At 38.1% G+C, this 21,596-nt stretch overlaps 2 protein-coding genes across 4 annotated transcripts in view; both read right to left on the reverse strand.

Moving 5' to 3' along the window:
• usp54b (ubiquitin specific peptidase 54b) overlaps positions 1 to 9,607 on the reverse strand; it is a 177,974-nt gene extending 168,367 nt beyond the window's left edge. For all 3 annotated transcript variants that reach the window (XR_007968524.1, XM_052103414.1, XM_052103413.1), the window contains exon 1: positions 9,531 to 9,607. The gene's annotated coding sequence lies outside the window, so the exon portion shown is untranslated. The remainder of the gene's footprint in view (positions 1 to 9,530) is intronic.
• Positions 9,608 to 12,239: 2,632 nt separating this feature from the next.
• myoz1b (myozenin 1b) lies at positions 12,240 to 17,861 on the reverse strand. Its single transcript, XM_052102239.1, is given in 5 exon segments — positions 12,240 to 12,474; positions 12,722 to 12,917; positions 13,031 to 13,115; positions 13,760 to 13,929; positions 17,774 to 17,861. Coding segments are annotated over 5 exon segments (774 nt in total).
• Between the last annotated feature and the right edge of the window lie 3,735 nt (positions 17,862 to 21,596).

The raw sequence follows: 21,596 nt of genomic DNA on the forward strand, positions 1-21,596 counted from the left end.
TTGAAAGTAAATTTATACAAGGACACACACCTTACTGTTGTTGGCTGTTACAGGCCACCCTCTGCCACAAAAGAAACTATTTCCTCTTTTTATGATATACTACTCAACCTAAATGATTCCAAATTAATTCTAATGGGTGACTTAAACTGGGATTGGCTTTCCCCTGTCTCTGAGAATATTAAAGACCTAGCTGACTCTCTGAATCTCACTCAACTTATTGACACTCCAACTCGTATTAACTTGAAAAATCATAGCAAATCAACACTGTTGGATGTCATTTTTACAAACAGACCACATAAATACACATCGACTGCTGTTTTTTGCAATGATGTCAGTGATCACTGTGCGATTGCTTGTATAAGAGATACAAAACTACCTAAACATAATCCTCGTTATGTTTTTAAAAGGTGTTTTAAACGTTTAAATGAACAGGCTTTTATTCATGATTTGTCAAACTGTAACTTAGAGACTGTCTGTTTGATACCTGATGTGGAACATGCCTGGGAATATTTTCACAATGCCTTTTCAGCTATTTGTAATAAGCATGCTCCTTTAAAGAAATATAGGATTAGCGGGAGGAATAACCCATGGTTTACTGAAGAGTTAAGTTTTATGATCAGAGAAAGAAATGTTGCATGGGGCAAAGCTCAAGCCACAAATTCTACTGCTGACTGGACTGCCTTCAGAATTTTAAGAAATAAATGCACAAGCATGACCAGAAAAGCAAAATCAGATTACTATCTAAAAAATGTGTCTGAAAATCTTAACAACCCCTCCAAATTCTGGAAGCAAATAAAATCTTTGTCTGGTTCAAATTCTTCTTCAGGTCTCCCGAAACACATTTTTGTAAATTCAGTTGAAATTAAAAACAAAATTGATATAATTGGACAGTTTAACAATCACTTTGTATCAGCTGGCTGTATTTTCAATGAATCTAAATCAAGTCATCATTGCTCTGACTCTAGCACTGAAGCACCATTGGAAACTTTTGTTTTTAGACCCATTTTAAAAGAAGATGTCTGTATTGCTCTTAAAGCTATTGACCAAAAAAAATCAGCAGGACCAGACAATCTAGAACCTTTCTTGCTGAAGGTTGCAGCTGAAATTATAGCTAAGCCTATAGCATACCTTTTTAATTGTAGTTTGCAGACAAGTTCAATTCCCAAATTATGGAAAGCAGCCTATGTGCTTCCTTTGCTAAAGGGTGGCGATCCCTCAGATCTTCACAATTATAGGCCAATTTCCAAACTCTCCATTCTTGCAAAAATGTTGGAATCTCAAGTAAACTGTCAATTAAAAGAATACTTGGCAGAGCACAACATTTTAACTGATGTACAGTCAGGCTTTAGAGCTGGACACAGCACTGTTACAGCAACTTTGTTGCTATTAAATGACATTATAAATGCCTTGGATAAAAAACAACACTGCGCTGCCTTATTTGTGGATCTGTCCAAAGCTTTTGACTCTGTTGACCATGAGCTATTGCTAAATAGACTTAAGTAACATTGGATTGGGAAACACAGCTATCAATTGGTTCAAAAACTATCTTACAGAACGAACACAATGTGTTTCTATAGATGGTCTTAAATCAGACTTTTTAGAGATTTCTAAGGGTGTTCCTCAAGGCTCGATTTTAGCTCCTATTTTATTTTCTATATTCATAAATAATATTGGAAAGGATGTGCAAACTGCTAAACTACACCTTTATGCAGATGATACTGTGATATATTCAGTTGCCCCTTCACTGAACCAAGCTATAAATTACCTTCAGTTAGCCTTCCAACAGCTACAAACTTCATTACATGGCCTCAAGTTAGTGCTAAATACTAAGAAAACCAAATCTATGACGTTTTCAAGGGCTCGTTCCCAATCCCATGATAATATAAATATTAATACACTAACTGGGGACTTAATCGAAAATGTCTCATCATATAAGTATTTAGGTTTTTGGCTGGACAACAAACTTTCTTTTAAAGTTCATGTTGAAAAGCTTGTAAAAAAGCTGAAACTAAGGCTGGGGTTTTACTTTAGGAATAAGGCTTGTTTTAATCTGTTAGCTAGAAAAAAACTCGTGCAGGCTACTTTTTTAAGTGTTTTGGACTATGGTGATGTTGTCTACATGCATACTGCCTCTAATACTCTCCACGCTTTAGATTCTGTGTATCATAGTGCTCTACGTTTTTTAACTAACTCTGGTTTCCGTACTCATCATTGTACACTGTATGAACTGGTAGGCTGGTCGTCATTAAGTCTACGTAGACAACTTCATTTGCATATTTTCCTATACAAGGCCATGTTGGGTAAATTGCCGGGATATCTATGTAATCTCCTGATGAAAAATTCCAGCAGTTTTCATCTCCGATCCACGAGGTGGCTTTCTTACCAGGTTCCAAGGGTTTTTACTGAGCTGGGGAAAAAAGCCTTCTCTTACTTTGCGCCATGGTCTTGGAATAACTTGCAAAATTTGCTACATCTAACTGATCTAGTCCCATTAAATGATTTTAAGACCATGTTAAAATGCCATATAACTCAAAAATGTAACTGCCATATGTGACCTGTTCCTTTCTATGTGTGATGCTTGTTTGTTTGTTGACCATGTTGTATTTTGTATTTAAATTGTAACTGGTGTGCCGTCTTGGCCAGGTCTCCCTCGAAAAAGAGACTTTAGTCTCAAGGGACTTCCTGGTTAAACAAAGGTTAAAAAAAAAATAAAAAAAAATAATATTATGCAATAGTAAAATATTTATTTCCTAATTTCTTCACTTTCACTTTATTTTAATGCTCTGAATAAACCCACTACTCACAAGCCCTTATTAGTCATGATGCAAAACCTTTGAGATATACGATTACATGGCAACGATGTACTAAAACCAGAAAAGTTTTTCCTTTGCGTTTTTGAAAAGTTTTGCGTACAGATGACAACGTTGTCAAAACAATAATGTTCATACGGATCTGCGAAAACTCCTAAAAACACTGGATTATGCATGCCATGCCAGAAGTTGGCGATGTCACTTTGTAAAGAAACACTACGCCCCTGAGCACATAAGCATTCTTCCACAGAGCGGTGAATACAAACAATGAAGATGGCGAAAGCATAGAGCAATTTTGTCTGAGCAGCACAAACATAGTCCTGCATTCCGCCATTGTAGTTTAGAATGTAATGTAGAAAGTAGAGGATGACCGATATAGGATTTTGCCAATACCGATAACTAAGTTGGGAAGACAAGCCGATAACCGATCAATCGGCTGATAGTTTTTAAAATTGATTCTCAATGAAAAAACAACATTTAAAGTAAAATAATACTGAACTTTATTACAAAAATAAACAGTACTGACTGAACCATGAAAATGTTTTGTACTTTTTTAAATAAAATAAATATATAAATATTAATATATGAAATATACTAATAAATATTACAGTAAATAAAGATATACATCCAAACTGAACTGCTGGATGGTTATGCTTGAGATGACTCCCCATGTTGGTGGTATATTTACCAGCAGATTTTCATGCCCGATGTTGATTATTTTGTCACAGATATTGCACTGTGCTTTTACTGGCAACACTTGAAATCTGAAAATAATTAAAATATTACAGGTCAAATGTGTGAAAATTTAATCTGTAAGTAACAATTTACAATAAGGTAAATGCATTAACTAATGTTGAGATATAACTTAATTTTTTTTAAATGTATTCAGTAAATGTTGAAATTTATATCAATGTGGTAGGGCGGAGGACATGTCCGTCAACGTTCTCTCTCTCTCCCGCACGATCCTCTACAGTCGACCTTTAACCCTCTAGGGAGGCTTGATTAGCCTAATACGGGACCGGGTGTGTACGATCACAACCCGCCCCCGCCCTCCGCCCTGCCACAATCAACTAACAACAAACAGTGAGTACACAGCATTTTTCATGCTGTATTTTATATTTTACACTTTTTACATGCCTTAGGGTTTCTCTTCTCATGAAAAGCATGAGGTGAACGCTCTTTATTACCCTAAAACCAAGACAATGACCACTTCACTTCTGGTTAGGGGTCTTTAATGTGAAACTAGGGCAAACTAGTGAATTGCAATGTCTTATGCTTTTGCTTATGTTTATGCTTTTTTTCTATAAGACTCAGTGATAATTTTGTTTGTATTTTGCGCTGTTCCGCACATTTAAATTCTCAAAGAAACTCATCACACACACATCACTTGTTATTAATTTTTTTTATTAAAATCAGATTCGTTTCTGATTTGTTTATACATTTCTCTTGACTGCATGAAGATATTTTACTAAAATCTCTCACTACCTTTAAATATACAACTTAGCTGGCTAAAGCATAAACGTAACTGGATATAAACTAATGCAAATAGATGGTAATACATTTTATTTAAACATTGGGGTAGGACTTTTGTCACATTGTTCTAACAGCTTGAGGTTAGCTTTAATGTTAGCGTCCTCTCAGCCTGGTGTGCAAACATACTGCTGTTGTCTATTAATGCAGCATCTATTCAAGAAATTAATAACTTTATAATGATATGACAACATGCACTGTATACATACCTTTTAGTTGTTGGTGTTTTAAATCTGCATTGTTCAGCTCCGTGCAAACAACCTCTCACATGTCAAAAGAACCACAACAAGGCATAAGTGATAGTTTTTATTTCGCCTCTAGAGGCTGCTCACATTCTGTATAATTACAGAGTGCCATTCCCAGCCGCTCCAGGACCGGACACAATGGGGAAAATTATAGGTGTGGATTTTTGCAGATAACCAATAGTTTCAGAAATCTGTTATCGGTGCAGATTAATCGACAAAACCGATATATCGGTCAACCTCTATTTTTTTGTACACGCGCAAATGCCTATACACTGAACACGCAATACGCGTGCGCATAACATCATCGTTTTCACAAATTTGCGTTTTTGTATGTTTACACGGAGACGATAACAGCATAGTTTTTAAAAACTTGCACTTTGAAACCCGTTTTCAAAAGTTTGCGTTTTCAGGCCCCAAAACACCGTTGTCCTTTAAAAGAACAGCCAAAACGCATAAAAAGTTTTACAATTTTCAGTTGAAAACGCTGTCGTGTAAACGGGCCTTTTGTTTCATAATTTTATTACTCCACAGAAATAAAGTGTGCGTCTCCTTTTTGTCACTGCATGTCATTAACAGTGTGTGTATGAGCCAGGAACATTTGCATTACACAATTATTTAAGGTGAACTAAGTGTGTTGCATAATCCCCAATCTAGGTGTGCGAAGCTAATAGAGACATATCCAAAAAGACTGATGGCTGCCATTAAAGCAAAATGTAGCTGTACATAGTATTAAATCCAGAAATATGGTCACTTTTCAAACCTTGTTGTTCTAGTTTTTCATATTTTATACATTTGTGGAACTGTTGCTTTTTTCGTTACTTGAACATTGTAAGAAAAACATTTATAAATAAAGCTGGTGGAAAAAACGTATAATAGGTTTTTATTTCAGGCTGTAAGACAAAACAGGTGACAATTCCAAAGAGGTGTGATCCTTTTCTAGGCACTGTATATGTCCAGTGTTACGACAAACTGCATCAGCAGTTACTCTGCTAGAACATCTGTGTAAACCTAAAAGGAACTAACTTCATACATATACACTAAAACTGACCTTGTGACACAATGTTATCCCTATAATGTTATAACTCTTTATATATATTTCTATATTACTTTTTCTATAAAGTAATGCATTTTTGAATAACAACATTTCAGCTGTAGCAGAGTTACTACATTAGTAACATAGTGGCATAAGTAATTATTATACATAAAACAACATGTCATTGCAGGCTAATTTTCACAGAGATTGATAGCAGAGCATCTGGAATTATGATTCATATTCCCATTTTTAGTATATTCTATTAAATAAGGCACTGACAGTAACCAACTATTGTTTTACATTTAACTGCATTGGCAACCCAATATTTCATACAACAATGTGTCATTAGCAGACAAGGGAAGAGAGAATGCAAGGTGTCAAGGAAAAGTGGAGGCAAAAGAATACAGAGAGATAGTGAGCGCTTATGATCAAGATGCTGTGTCACCTCCTCACTTTCACTCTCTCACTCTCCATTTCCATCCGTCTAGATTTAGTGCTGTTTTTCTCAGTTTGACACAGACTTTATGCCATATGAAACAAGGGCAAGAGAATGACGTGCATGTCAATTTGGTTATGTTACACTTGCCTGGAGAAATTAGAAATGACTGCTTTCAAAACGAGCATTTCCTGTAAATTATTACAGCCTCGAACCGACAACATCAAACCGTGTGTGCTGCAATCACTGATGTGAAGAAAGTTTTATATAAAAATTAATAAGTCATTTAAAAACCAGTAAACTGTATATCATCAAGCAATTTGTATTCAGCTTACTGAACATTTGATAATTTGTTTAAGTACGATGAGATCTATTTTAGAGCGGCACAGTTGATAAACTACATCTAAACGTGCTGCAGAAAAGACTGGGACTATCCTCTTTTCCACTGGTCACTTTTAAACAGAAGCAACAAGCACATTATGATCTTGAGTCTGATAGTGCTACCAATCTCTACACTTCTGCCCATTAAAAACCAAGCAAAATATCACAGCATTTCCACTCAGCATATGAGAAGAAATATAATCAAACAAGCTGATAAAAATTACAACTTTTCCAAACCCCCACCCGTATCTGTAAACATTTAGAGAGATGCGTTCCGAGAGGGAGCTTAAAACAGTTTTACAATCACGTTGTGTAAGAACTACAACCTGATCTGCATGATGAAATCAGACTGAAAGGTTACACCACCACAGAGAGCCCCCCATTTCATTTTCCCAAGCTTTTACCAACGTGATGTGGCACTTTCTCTATGTGGAGTGCAGAATGATGACTGATAACCTCAATGAGGGCCACTCATGCAGTGTATAAAAACACAGGGGCCTTTTAACGGGCCCGAGCAGCTCTTCTCAGGGATAGCCTTCACTGACATAATTGTACATGTTTAATGTGGGTAGCTGGAAAACAAATAGAAACAAAGGGCACTGCATCTGAAATAATATGTTAGCATTCAGCATTAATCTTGTTTATTCATCCCAAAAAGGTAACATCAATTACTGTCCACTCATAATAAAACATCTTTAAGTCTGAAATCAGACATCACTGCTGATCTCACAGCTGAAATTAGCATCTGTTGTGTTCATGGTACATCTAACAACACCATGTTATGTTATGTTATGTGTGTGTATGTTTGTGTGTGTGTGTGTGTGTGTGTGTGTGTGTGTGTGTGTGTGTGTGCGTGTTTTTGTGATTTACGAGGACAATTTTGTAAGTTACAAATTAGTAATTACAAGGGTATTATGCTATAAATGTGATTTATGAGGACAGTTGTAGTGTCCCCATAATTCAAATCGCTTAAAAATCATACTAAACAATGTTTTATTGAAAATGTAAAAATGCAGAATGTTTTCTGTGAGGGTTAGGTTTAGGGGTTGTGTTAGGTTTAGAGGATAGAATCTATAGTTTATACAGTATAAAAGTCATTATGTCTATGGAAAGTCCTCATAATGATAGGTAGACCAACATGTGTGTGTGTGTGTGTGTGTGTGTGTGTGTGTGTGTGTGTGTGTGTGTGTGTGTGTGTGTGTGTGTGTGTGTGAGCATGTATTTATCACTTTGTGGGGACCAAATGTCCCCATAAGGATAGTAAAACCCGAAATGTTTGACCTTGTGGGGACATTTTGTCGGTCCCCATGAGGAAAACAGCTTATAAATCATACTAAATTATGTTTTTTGAAAATGTAAAAATGCAGAAAGTTTTCTGTGAGGGTTAGGTTTAGGGGTAGGGTTAGGTTTAGGGGATAGAATATAAAGTTTGTACAGTATAAAAACCATTATGTCTATGGAAAGTCCCCATAAAACATGGAAACACAACAAATGTGTGTGTGTGTGTGTGTGTGTGTGTGTGTGTGTGTGTGTGTGTGTGTGTGTGTGTGTGTGTGTGTGTGTGTGTGTGTGTGTGTGTGTGTGTGTGTGGACATGTTTATGTGGTTTACGATGACAACTGTTTAGGTTACAAACTGTAATTACAAGAGTATTATGCTATAAATGTGGTTTATGAGGACATTTCAAGTGTCCCCATAGTTTAAATAGTTTAAAAAATATACTAAACAATGTTTTATTGAAAATGTAAAAATGCAAAAAGTTTTCTGAGAGGGTTAGGTTTAGGGGTTGTGTTAGGTTTAGGGGATAGAATCTATAGTTTGTACTGTATAAAAATCTATTCTATTGAAAGTCCTCATAATGATAGGCAGACCAACATAGGTAGGTGGTGTGTGTGTGTGTGTGTGTGTGTGTGTGTGTGTGTGTGTGTGTGTGTGTGTGTGTGTGTGTGTGTGTGTGTGTGTGTGTGTGTGTGACTTCTTAACATTTCAACCCTAGCCAGCGTGCACCATATCAGTGCCCTCTTAAGACCTAATGGTTTTTACTGCATTTTGTCCAAAACTGTGCTCAAACCCCAAAAAGCTCTGATTATCAGAATGTTATGTAATGAGATTTACAATACTACATAACATGAAACAATAATTTACAGAACAGAATTCACTGGAATTTTGTAATCTTACAAGATTATGTATTAGGACACAATTAAAAGGAAATAGAACAGTAAAGACTTCTAAAATCTAAACAAATTAACTTTATTACTGGTGCATTTATTCCAGTGCATAATTTGTAAATGGAACATGTGCTGGCTGATGGTGATGGTTTTCATGGTTTTTGGTCTGTGTCTCAAAACTAATAGGCACGTGCAGCATTTTTGGACATACATATTGTACTGCATGTGATGGCCAAAAATGCTGTCTGGATAGGCTGCTCCCTAGATTTTGAAATGTCAATTGATGAATACACTGTGCTTCTGAGGTGATGAGAAGAATTTCATCATATAACATGCAATCACAGTGCTAAACCAATATCGACCATGTGCTGTCCAGTCCAGTAAGTTAACTGCAGGATAGTTTGAGATCAACCAACACATTTAAGTGAACAAAATCTTTCCAAACACAAAATAACTGCTACTTATTTCCCATATGAATTAAAACATTAATCTGTGTCTAATCTAAACTAACCTAATGCAAAAATCGAACTTAATCATAATGCTATAATTCGAGAACTAGTACGACATGTGCGCTGCCCATCTCAACTAAAGGTTAGGAAAACTCAGAAAAATGCTGAGTATGACCATGCAAAATGCAACGTTAGCTATACACTCACATACACCTTCTACATGAAAAGAGTGTCAACATATTTTGCAAAGCATATAAATCTTCCAAGCTTAGTGCATCCTTGCCTTTAGGCAGGGAGACCCATCCGCACGCGCTGATCATCACATGACACACCGACAACACATCTGGAATGCAAGCTTGCTGGAATTCATCAAGTTGCACTTACAGAAGATGGAATGCCTTATTATTGTTTATTGAAACTCTACATTCTATTTCGTTTGACGAAGCCATCGTTAATCAAGTTAAAGAGTCCTTACTCACCTTACTGCTCGAGCGCACAGATACTGTCAGTCTCGAGTCCTTTCCAAGCTCAGCTGAACAAGGTTGTAATCTCAAACGCACGCTCTCAGACTCCCATCAGCGCCATCCAGCGCCGCAGCAAATTCATAAAGATCTCGCGATAACGCGGTCGATAACGCACGACGATCTCGCGATAACGACTTTCCCATGTTCTTTCATTTCGTTGGTGCCATCTAGTGCAGCTAGTGGATACTGTAAGTCAGTGTACAATTACGTAATTGATTTTGGATTATAGAAGCGTAAGTACTGAATCCAAGTAGAAATCAAACAACTTAGTGCTGGTGGTCTATAATTGACACTTCCCACGATTCCACAAAGTGCAGTTTTGCTTACAACTCTTGAAAAACAAAGTTCAGAATCAGAATCAGCTTTATTGCCAAGTATGCTTACACATACAAGGGATTTGTCTTGGTGTCAGGAGCTTCCAGTGCACAAACAATACAGCAACAAGACGGAGATAATAATAATTAAAAAAAAATAAATAATAAAAAAAAAAATTTAAACAATAATAATTTAATACAAATAAAAATGTCATAGAAAAAAAAATATAGAATACACAATAAGACTATATATATAAGTAGTGCAAATACAAATCTGTAATAGACAGTGCAAGGGAATGTAATGGCAGAAGAGGTATGTGTTGGATAAATATAAAAGGGCAGTTTTATGTTCATGAAATGGATAGCCTGAGGGAAAAAACTGTTCCTGAGACTGACGGTTCTGGTTCTCAGAACTCTGTAGTGTTGGACAGAAGGTAATAGTTCAAAAAGGTAGTGGGCTGGGTGAGTGAGGTCCAGAGTGAGCTGAATGAGTGGGGTCCAGAGTGATAAATGTTTGTTCCGTTTCAACAAAGTATCTGTGAAATGGCAATATCAACCTTAAAGGAATAGTTCACCTAAGGGAGAAGAATTTCTAGCAAAAATGGACTTATATATTAATCTTTTTCTCATCCACACCTATCATATCACTTCTGAAGACATGGATTAAACCATGGCAGTCATATGGATTACTTTAATGCTACCTTTATGTGCTTTTTGGAGCATCGGAATTTTGGCACCCATTCACTTGCATTGTGAAGACCTACTTTAGAAGAATATCTCAGCTCTGTAGTTCCTCACAAAGCAAGTGAATGGGTAACAACATTCTGAAGCTCCAAAAAGCACACAAAGGCAGCATAAAGGTGATCCATAAAACTTCAGTGGTTTAATCCATGTCTTCTGAAGCAATCTAATACATTTTGTGTGACAACAGACCAAAATGGAACTCCTTTTCACTGTACATCTTGCCATTGCAGTCTCTATGCATAATTATGATTTCAAGCTCGATTACACTTCCTAGTGCTTGATGCATATGCAGAGCAAGATGGTGCTAGGTAGTGTAGCCGAGCTTGAAATCATGATATCAAGATTTATGGTGAAAATTAGTTATATTTTGGTCTGTTCTCACTCAAAAGCGATTTAATCTCTTCAGAAGACATGGATTAAAACACTGAAGACATATGAACTTTAATGCTGCCTTTATGTGCTTTTTGGTGCTTCAAAATGTTGGTCACATTTTACTTGAATTGTATGGACCTACAGAGCTGAGATAGTCTTCCAAAAATCTTCGTTTGTGTTCAGCAGTAGAAAGAAAGTCAGACACATCTGTGATGGCATGAGAGTGAGTATATGATGAGAGAATTCGCATTTTTGGGTGAACTGTCCCTTTAAGTATTTGTCTACCTCATAGACCTTCAAAAGTCAACTATATGTGCTTCATGTGCTTTGTTTTATATAATACATTTTCAGATTTTTTTCATTAAGAAAAAGGTAACAGGTTACAGATTTAGCCTAAATTAAGCAAATGCATCCTGAGAATTTTGGACCATATTTTGGATTGTAGTTATTTTTCACAGATAAAAGAATATCGGAATATGGTAATAGCTCTGGTGTCAGGGTTGAACGGTTGAGCTTAACAAATCCACTGCAGTCAACACTAAAAGTGTGACAATAAAGAAAATACAATGAGAATACTCATTGGACTTCCACCAAAAAAATTCCAAAATGATGTCACTTCCTGTGTGTCACAATATTTATGGAATGTTTTATATGGGAGGGCATTGTTTGGTAACAGTGTTGTATGTAAAATGTGGGACAAATTAAAATTAGTTATTAATTTCTAGTGTTTTCTACAAAAATATGACATTGCTGTATGACTAAATTGTTGACTACAATAGATTTTTACTATTGTAAAGGACCAGTGCAGACATTGGAGTAATTTAAACCTAGCTACTTTTCATGCAGTGATCAATTTTGTTAGATAATAGTTTATCTAACATAATTATTTTCTCTCTAAAAACATTACATTTACCAAATGAACTGTTTCTATGGAACATGCCAACTCTGGATCATTAATCAAAAGACACTGTTAATAGAGTTCATTTGGCTTTGTTATATGACAAATCAGACCATAGTCTGCTTAAGGATAAAAGTTTATTGTACTACAACACAAAAAACAACAGGAGGAAAAGGCAAACGGCTGTAAGTTATTCCATACTCATGCAAATAAATAAGTCATAGTTCTTTCTCTGCCAGGTGTACAGGTAGGTGTGAGTGCATAAGGTCAGACTTTGCTGGTCTTTCCATGTATGAATGCATGTCTGTGTTGTTCATCGTAAGATGGGCCGATATCTCAGAGGTCGTCAGTCTCCCGGTCAAAGGGGATTTTTTCCAGCTCCATGTGGATGTGACTGAGCTCCTCACTGCATGTCCAGCCGATTGGAGTGCGGTTGAAAGAAGGTCGACAGCAAAGGTTGTACTGCAACACAGGCACTGGCTGTGACTCTTCAGCTGTCACTTTGACCTTTGGGGGCTCAAAGGTCATATGGTGAGAGGCCTTGTCAAATCCTCCAAAGGGTAAAGCCATTCTTATGGCTTTAAAAACATGTTGATGAGCTATTAAGTTAATCAGAAGAAAAGCAACAATCAAAACTTATAGCTATTATATGGTAAAAAATATATAAATTAATAATCTGACAGTGGTCCTTATCTAATTTTTGTTTACTGTTTACAGAGCCAAGGCAGGTGTGCTATTTCATAATACCTAATTCAGTTACGCCTGTCAAGTAGGGATATTTTATGTGTGCTATTGTATGAAAAAACTGCTTACAGTACCTTTAAATAATGATGTGATATCTGTTAAAACTCTTGTACTTAGGAAGTTCCTTGTAAACCTGAGGCCATGGCATTTTCAACTTCAAGGTTTCTTTAACAGCCTCATCATCTTTCATAGCACGTTCCCATGGTGATACATATGTTTTAACATACTCATGCCTTCCCTTTTCCTTCTCTGCCTCAGTATTTACTTCCTCTGCCATTGAAAGGATCCCAAAAAAAAGAAAAAATGCATGATTGCAATTTATTTGTTTATGGATCTGACAAATACACTTCCCATGCTATAGAAAAATAAATAAATAAACTGACCTAGAGGTGGCCCTGGTTTGGGAGATGGAGCAAGTGGAGTCATCATCTCACAGCCCAGAGAAGGAGTCAGGTTCTGGAGGTTTTGCTACAAAAGCATGAGAGACAAACTGTAGACAATCTTGGTACCATTGCTTATAGAGTATCTTGGCCAAGTTCATAATGGCATACTGTACTACCCTACTACAAGCTGCTCTTTTTCAGATAATGAAAGTGAATGGCGACCACAGCTGCCAATGGAGATTTACAGTTAATAAGGATTTAATTGTTAGCCTGTGTATCAGACAAAGCTAACATATGCATTTAGAAGACTAGGAATATAGTGCATGAGTCATGTGGACTACTTTTATTAAGCCCGCCCCACCTTTTTTTTTTATTGTCCCCATCCACTACACAAAAGACAGCAGCATGAACATTTTTAAAACATCTCCTTTTGTGTTTCAGAGAAGAAAGTCATGTGTTTAGGACAACATGAGTGTGAGTAAAAGATGACAGAATTTTCCTTTTTGGGACAACTATCCATTTTATGTCCATATATTTTTATTATATGTAAGTAGCCATATAATGTACAATCAGCCTATTATTATTGCCAACAACCCCCCATTATTTTGCAATAATGACCCGCTGACCATACATTATCCCTTTCTTCAACCAACCCTGTTCCATGTAATCACACTATAAACCTTTATTTTCTATCAGTGCTATTTCCTCTGTCATGCCTCTTTTGCTGACCAAGTTTTCATCACTGACGATGAATTTCTCCACCCTTTGCTGTCTCATCTTAAACATTTTGGAGCCATGGTTTTTCATGAGGGTCAGCTCCTCCAACATCACATCTTTAGGGGCCTTGATTTTGGTCCCCAGATTCAGTTCAGTGGCATCAGCCTCTTCATCTTCCTGGTCTGGTCAAGATCCGTGATTGGGAAGGAAAAGGGAAGATTCATGACTATTGTCACACCCATAAAACAAGACACAATCAACAATTGAAACTGATGAAAATTACCACAAAATGTAGATGGAAATGACAGCACTGTGAAGTATGCTGTGCTGAGCACTGCTTGCATTACCGTGTAAATCAGATCTTGGCCCTGCTTAAGCAGTGTGTCTGTGTAGGTGTGTGTTTTTGGGGACTTAGGGTGTATAAAGAACAATGCAGTGCGTACATCACCCCATCATGTACTTTGTTTCATAAGCATAGGATTGGGGTGGGGGGTGAAACTGGGACACACTCCAATGCTGTGAAGGGGTGATTTGTCCCCCCCAATCATGCATCTGTCCTTGTTTATATTACTTTATCAACACTGAAAATAATTTAGTATGAGATACTGTACCTTGCAATTGTGTGACTGTGAGTCTGTCATAACCAGATATTATCAGTTTTTATTAAAAAAGAACTATCCAGTGTAAAATGGATATGGATATATGTATCCAAATGGATATAAAACATTCTGATATTTAAATGTGAATGCATAGAGGATACGGTTTTCATAGCATCAAGCGCCCCCTGCAGGAATAAAACTTTGTGCCACACAAGACACAGTCAGTGGCTGACAACATGTGCAATTTCGGTCTGTAGGCCTGTTACCCACACAAAACGTCCGTATGAATTTAAAAACATATGAGTCATATGTGGAATCAGTGAAGATGTTAAAGAAATCCATAGAAATTATCAGTTTACGGACATGTCCGTCATGTGTGTGTTTTGTCTGTTTAAGATTCTCATTAAAATATTATTTATATCATCAAGCCAGTTCTCGCCTCCTCCTTCCCATTGAACCCCTTTACACTGGTGCCGAAGCCCGGGAAGGAAAGGGATGCCCGTCGCGGAGTCCTCGACACCCAGGGGAGCGCCGCTGCCATCCAACAGGGGGAGGGAGTAGCCCGACCGCCCGGATGTGGTGAACGGCTGCCGTCCGCAAGGCGAGTGGGGACTGGACTCCCCGACCGCCTGGAGTGATGGTGCCGCTGCCAGGGGCGGAGGAGAGACCTGCCATCCCCCAGAAACGCGGAGGGGTCGGAGGAAGACCGCCGTCCGCGAGGGGAGGAGGGAAGTGTTCCCCGACCGCCTGGAGCGGTAGGGCCGCTGCCAGGGGCGGAGGAGTGTCCCCACGAGTCGCCGAGAACTCGGAGGGGCGTTCTGACCGCCGGAGGTCGTGAGTCAGACTCCGGTCCGCCCGGGGAGAAGTGGCTGTCGTCCGCCTGAGAGGGCGGAGAAGTGATCGAGGACCATGCGACAGTGTATCGGAGAACCGACGAGTAGGTTTTTTTTGTTTTTTCATCTCTCTCTCTCTCACTGCCGCTCTGCGTTGGCCTTTTCCCTCTCGTTTAAATTGTAGTGTTTTTTTTTTGGGGGGGGGGTACTACACTGTAACATGAAGTACCCCCCCCAGACCAGGCTTAAAGCACGCCCTCCCCCAGGGAAACTGTGTGGGGGGGGGCTCCCCAGCCTGAGAGAACGAGAGAGGAATGTGGCAGGGCGGAGGGCAGGGCCGGGTCTTGATTATACACACCCGGTCCCTTATCAGGTTAATTAAGCCTCTGAGAGGGATAAAGGCTGATGGCAGAGATGCGAAGAGAGGGAGATAGTTTATGGACATGTCCGTCATGTGTGTGTTTTGTCTGTTTAAGTTTCTCATTAAAATATTATTTACATTGTCAAGCCAGTTATCGCCTACTCCTTCCCATTGAACCCCTTTACAATTATATAAGAGTATGCAATTAACATACATTATGCATTGTGTTATATGTGCAATATAACTTTTCTCATGGAACTATGGAAAGTGTCCTTTCCTACAGTAACTTGAAATTTTATATATTAGGTTTAAAACCACAAGAATGATCTTGTTCACTGTAAGATTTCATATGGGAAAATCTTATTTAACAGAACATGAATCACAATGAATCTGTGTCCCACTGTGCATATGTGTGACAAGCTGCTGAAACACACTATACTGCAATAGTTTTAAGAAATAAAACTGCTTTAAATTTAATAGCTCTTCTTATTTGGCAATAATTGTGCTGTTAATGTAATTGGCTCGGAAACGCTCTCAGGAATGTTGTTCTGTAAACAAACTGTCCATTATGAGCACTTTGCCAGGCACATGAGTTGGGAGAATCTAGTAGGACTAAGCCTAGTGTATACTACATGACTCAAGCAGCCTTCATAGCAACCCACACACACACACTCACCACCTAATCACTGAGCTGCTCATTAGAGGAGAGCTGCAGAGAGTTTGACAATGTCTTTAAGATATTGCTTTATATAGCAGAATAATTGGCCAGCCACATGCTGCTTAGGCTAACCACTCATTACACTGGTTTTCATTGCATGACAGAAGCATTTTCATCAAAGCTAGGATGGGTAATTACAGTGCAAGACCTTCACAAACTGTGAAAATTGATAGCCTGTGACTCCAGCACAAACAGGAACATTATAACATGCTGGTCTAGTATAAATTTGACATTTCATCGAATCTAATAGCAGTTCATTAAAAAACTATTCAAACTGTGACTATTCTTATACAGAAATTGAGAACTAGCCATACTTTAAAGCGGGGTTACAAATGAAAAGTCCTTCCACTCTTTCTTGGTGTGAATATGACAAGTGTGTATATTTCTCTCTTTCAAAAGGTTTTACTTCAAAATCCCAATAAATTAAACATTGCTTCTCAGTGGGGATTTACACCCAAAGAAAATTTGTGAAAATGTGGGGACTATTTGAAATAGCTGGCAGTGAGTTGCACTAAGTTGACAGAGGACACCATCAAGGAATTTGGTAATTACAGTAAGTGTGACATTTTACAACACTCATTCGGTCACAACAGGCAATCAAAACAGAGTGTTCAACGATTGTGTGTATGCACTCATACTATGTGTGTTTGTGCGTTACAGTTTTTCACAATTGCTGAGACACATTTCTTGAAACCTTCACCCATTTTCTCACAACTTTAAACACAAAACCAAATCTTCAAACTACATTCACAAAACCCTTGACTCTTCTGGCAATATCAAACAATCGCCTCAAAACAATTTATTCTGTGCTCAAAATCAAACAATGCTTTCAGATCGTACACACAAGCAAGTCAATATATAAACACTACAGAGCATTCAATATACACTACATCAGAAAATGGAGAATACAACATTCAGGGCATGTATTTACAATTTTTTATATTGTATATAGTAAGCACATTTTACAATTACTGTCAAAAAATAAAGTTATCACAACTTACAGTGAATATATATTGTATACTGTAAGTACTGCAAGTAATATAGTATTGAATGTCGGTATATTCAGCACTTGCATACTGTAAATATACAGTATTCCACTGCAAAACTCCAAAGAAGACTCTAAATGAAAAATACGGTACAGTACACTCAAAAACAAAGTCTTTGTGCTTCATGTATTTTGTACAACTGGTTTGATCACATCATTAGAAACAAATGTGAACAATTTGAGTCGTTGTGTGTAAACGATGACAACTGTGTTGTAGTTGTGTTTAACTTCTGCAACACAAGTGCATCACGGTGCACGTTTTTAGTGAGTGAGAATTGTTTAGAGTTTTGCAAAAAGAGTGGATGAGATTTGCAAATGGTGTCTAACTACCTGAACTTGTTTAAGGTTTTGCCAAAAGAGTGACTGATTTGACAAATGGGTTATGGCCACTGAGCATTTGGTTCAAAGAATGGGGTTAAGTATTTTAGCAATTCGAAAATACTGCAACATACACAAATGACACCACTGACCATGTTGTGAGATATTTGAGAAGTCTGTGATGATTTTAGAAGGCTTCTTCCTCTTGTTGGTTGGAGCAGGTGTTCCAGAGGTAGGCATCACTGCGATCTAGGGGAAGAAATTCAATCTAATTAGTATTTTTATACATACACATTAAAAGGCATTATAGTTCTTTGCCCCCTGTGTTTCGCTTGTTTGAAACAGCAACAGCGTGATTGTCATGAAACATATCAAGGAAAATATTTTACTTGAGAAAAAAAAGAAGAAAAAAAAACATTTACACTCACTTAGCACTTTATTAGGGACACTATGGTCCTAATAAAGTGCCCGACATGGTCTTCTGCTGTTGCAGCCCATCCGCCTCAAGGTTCGACATTTTGTGCATTCTGAGATGCTATTCTCCTCACTACAACTGAGTGGTTATCTGAGTCACCATAGCCTTTCTGTCAGCTCGAACCATTCTGGCAATTCTCTGTTGACCTCTCTCATCAACAAGGTGTTTCTAGAGACTGTTGTGCTTGAAAATCCCAGGAGATCAGCAGTTACAGAAATACTCAAACCAGCCCATCAGGCACCAGCAATCATACAAAGGTCAAAATCACTGAGATCACATTTTTTCCCCCATTCTGATGGTTGATGTGAACATCAACTGAAGCTCCAGACTGTATCTGAATTATTTTATCCATTGCACTGCTACCACACAATTGGCTGATTAAATAATCACATGAATAATTAGGTGTATAGGTGTACAGGTGTTCCTAATAAGGTGCTCGGTTAGTGTATATATTGCATAAAGAAAATAAAGCCTATTCTACGGTTATTGCCGAAAGATTTTTTACATTGTCCGAATATTTGCATGAAAATTAGGCTAAATTTAGAACATTCTATCATTGGCTGTTTTTGCCCTTCTGATAATGTATGTGTGGTGGTAGCATTGTCCAATAAATTCAAGAAATGCTCACAACCGTAAAAAACAGAACAAAAAGAAAACGTCCGTTTCAAACAAAAAAATCGAAGTGACAACCTCATGTCTGAGACACTAGTCTCTTGTTGCAGAGAGGGGTATTTCTGTTTTCGCAAACTAAATAAATCCACCATGCTCAACTGGTCAGCAAATTCCTCGGATATCCGGCTGAAGCATTGAGGTGGTGAGCTTGAACAAGGGAACACCACTTTATACACTTTTCTGAGGGGCTGTGATCAAACTTTTGCATTTTCGAAGGGACAATGAACAAAATAATTAATATCTATGTTTAAATTTATCAAATAATTCAGTAAAGGGGGCCCATAGTTATAATAACTATGTGGGGGTTTCTTCAGTATGCTACATAGAGCTCAGGGGCAAACCAGGGCTGATGATGAGAGAGATACTTTTCTTGCCGATAATTTTTAGGTCTAAATATAGACCAATGAAGAGAGGACCTGTGCAGAGTTTAATAAAGAAGTGAATTACTGTTCCTACTCTGCACACTTCTGCACACTTTAGAACTATCAGAGACATGCAATCATTGTAAGAACTGAATTCAGTTTAGATCATAGTACAAAAATCCTCGGTGTTAAATGTACACTGCTGGTGTTTTTATGTATCTCACTCGCTGGTGTTAAAAAACGAACACTGAAGCAGTTTTGAATCAACAGCAGATAATTAAATTAAGTAGGTACATTCTCTGAGTGATGATTGATCATTACAGATGACACCTGATGTTAACAAACAGAGTCTACTGAAGGAAAGAGGGACAACAAAAATAGGAATTCAAGAGAACAGACCAGCAGACACCACAACAATGGAATCTGTCTGTAATGGGGGTTCAGATGGGCAAGGTGGTGGCGAGAACCGGCTTGACAATATAAATAATATTTTAATTATAAACTTAACCAAAAAGACAAACACACACAGGTGTCAGACAGCTGTCCGTAAATCTCTCTCTCTCTTGCACTGCCGTCTTCGGTCGGCCCTTAACCCTATCGAGGGCTAATTAGCCTGATTAGGGGTCGGAATCACGACCCGGCCCCGCCCTGCCACATTCCTCCCTCATTCTCTCAGGCCGAGGAGCCCCCGGCACCGATTTTTTTAAACCTCTCACTCAAAGTGCAAAACTACACACCAAATTTCCAAAACCATAAGCTATTTCTCAGCCTTTGACTCAATTCATAAAACACTTTTTTCAAAACACTACACACAATTCTTTACCTAAAACACAAAAATCTAACATGAAGTGACTTGCTTTCCTTTTCCAAACACAACCAATCAAAATGCTACACTTATTCACCAGGTCACACACACACACTCCTCACATGTGCAAACACTAATTGCTTAACTGATCACTAACCAATCACTGCTTTACTGTAGTATAGGTCTATAAATAGGTCAAAGGTCAGATTACCTGTTTTGAACAATGGATTCCAACCATGGACAGAGAGCAAGAGGAGGGAGAGGCAGGGGACAACAACAAGGACAAATTCAAAGACAAAGATTTGGAAGAGGAGGAGTAGGAGTAGGAGTAGGAGGAGGAAGAGGAAGAGGAAGAAGAGGACAAGTGCAAAGAAGAGAAGGAAGGAGAGCCATCTCTGATGAAATTAGGGCAACACTTGTTGATCATGTGATCAACCACGGTTTGACCATGAGAGAGGCTGGACAGAGAGTCCAGCCCAACTTGAGTCGATTTACAGTGGTCTCCATAATTCGAACCTTCAGAAATGAGAACAGGTATGCAACTATCTAATGACTATTTTAGCATTACAGTAATGTACTGTAAAATACGTATGACTGCATAGTATTGCATAAACATTTGTAACTCTAAGCCATTTATTTACTGCACTGCATTGAATGAATGAGGTTGTTATCTTGCTGTATTAAAATTTTTTGTAAATTGTTTACAGTTCCTATGCTGAACACATATTTACTGACGCTTGTTTACAGATGTACAAGAGACTGCAATTATAAATATGGTTTTGGCCAACAATGCAATTAGGATTCGAGAGATAAGAAAGCATATCTTGAATACAGTAATGACATCATATTTAACAACATCAATAATGTAAGCCTGTCGACCATACAACGCATCCTCCAACGGCACCAAGTGACGATGAAACAACTTTACAAGGTGCCATTTGAGAGAAACTCTGACAGAGTCAAGAATCTGCAACATGACTTTCTAGAGGTATGTATGCAACACTACTTCCAGTATTTCAGGCATACCACATTTACTCATCTGTATATCATTTTGTCTGTTACAGAAAGTGTTGGAGATGGATGCCCAATTTGCCATGAATTTATTTATGTGGATGAGGTTGGCTTCAACCTCACCAAAACCAGGCGCCACGAAGAAATGTAATAGGACAGAGGGCAATTACCAATGTCCCTGGACAGCGTGGGGGTAATATAACTATGTGTACTGCCATCACTCAAAACAGGGTCATCCATCACAATGCCACACTGGGTCCATACAACACCGGCCATATGCTCACTTTTCTGGATGCAATTTACACAATGCTTGTCCCTGATCCAGATCAGGAGCCTTCTAGATTTGTGGTTATATGGGACAATGTTAGTATTCACCGAGCTGTTCTGGTCCAAAACTGGTTTGCCAGCCATCCAGAATTTGTAATTTTGTACCTACCCCCATATTCACCTTTTCTAAATCCCACAGAGGAATTCTTCTCAGCCTGGCACTGGAAAATGTATGATCGCCAACCCTATGCCCAGATGCCGCTTCTCCAGGCAATGGAGGACACATGTGAGAACATAGAGGTTGACTCTGTCCAAGGTTGGATACGCCATGCTAAGAGATACTTCCCTCGATGTTTGGCAAGAGAAAACTTATCATGTGATGT

Source organism: Xyrauchen texanus, chromosome 33 (genome assembly GCF_025860055.1).
Source record: "Xyrauchen texanus isolate HMW12.3.18 chromosome 33, RBS_HiC_50CHRs, whole genome shotgun sequence".
NCBI classification, from domain to species: domain Eukaryota; kingdom Metazoa; phylum Chordata; class Actinopteri; order Cypriniformes; family Catostomidae; genus Xyrauchen; species Xyrauchen texanus.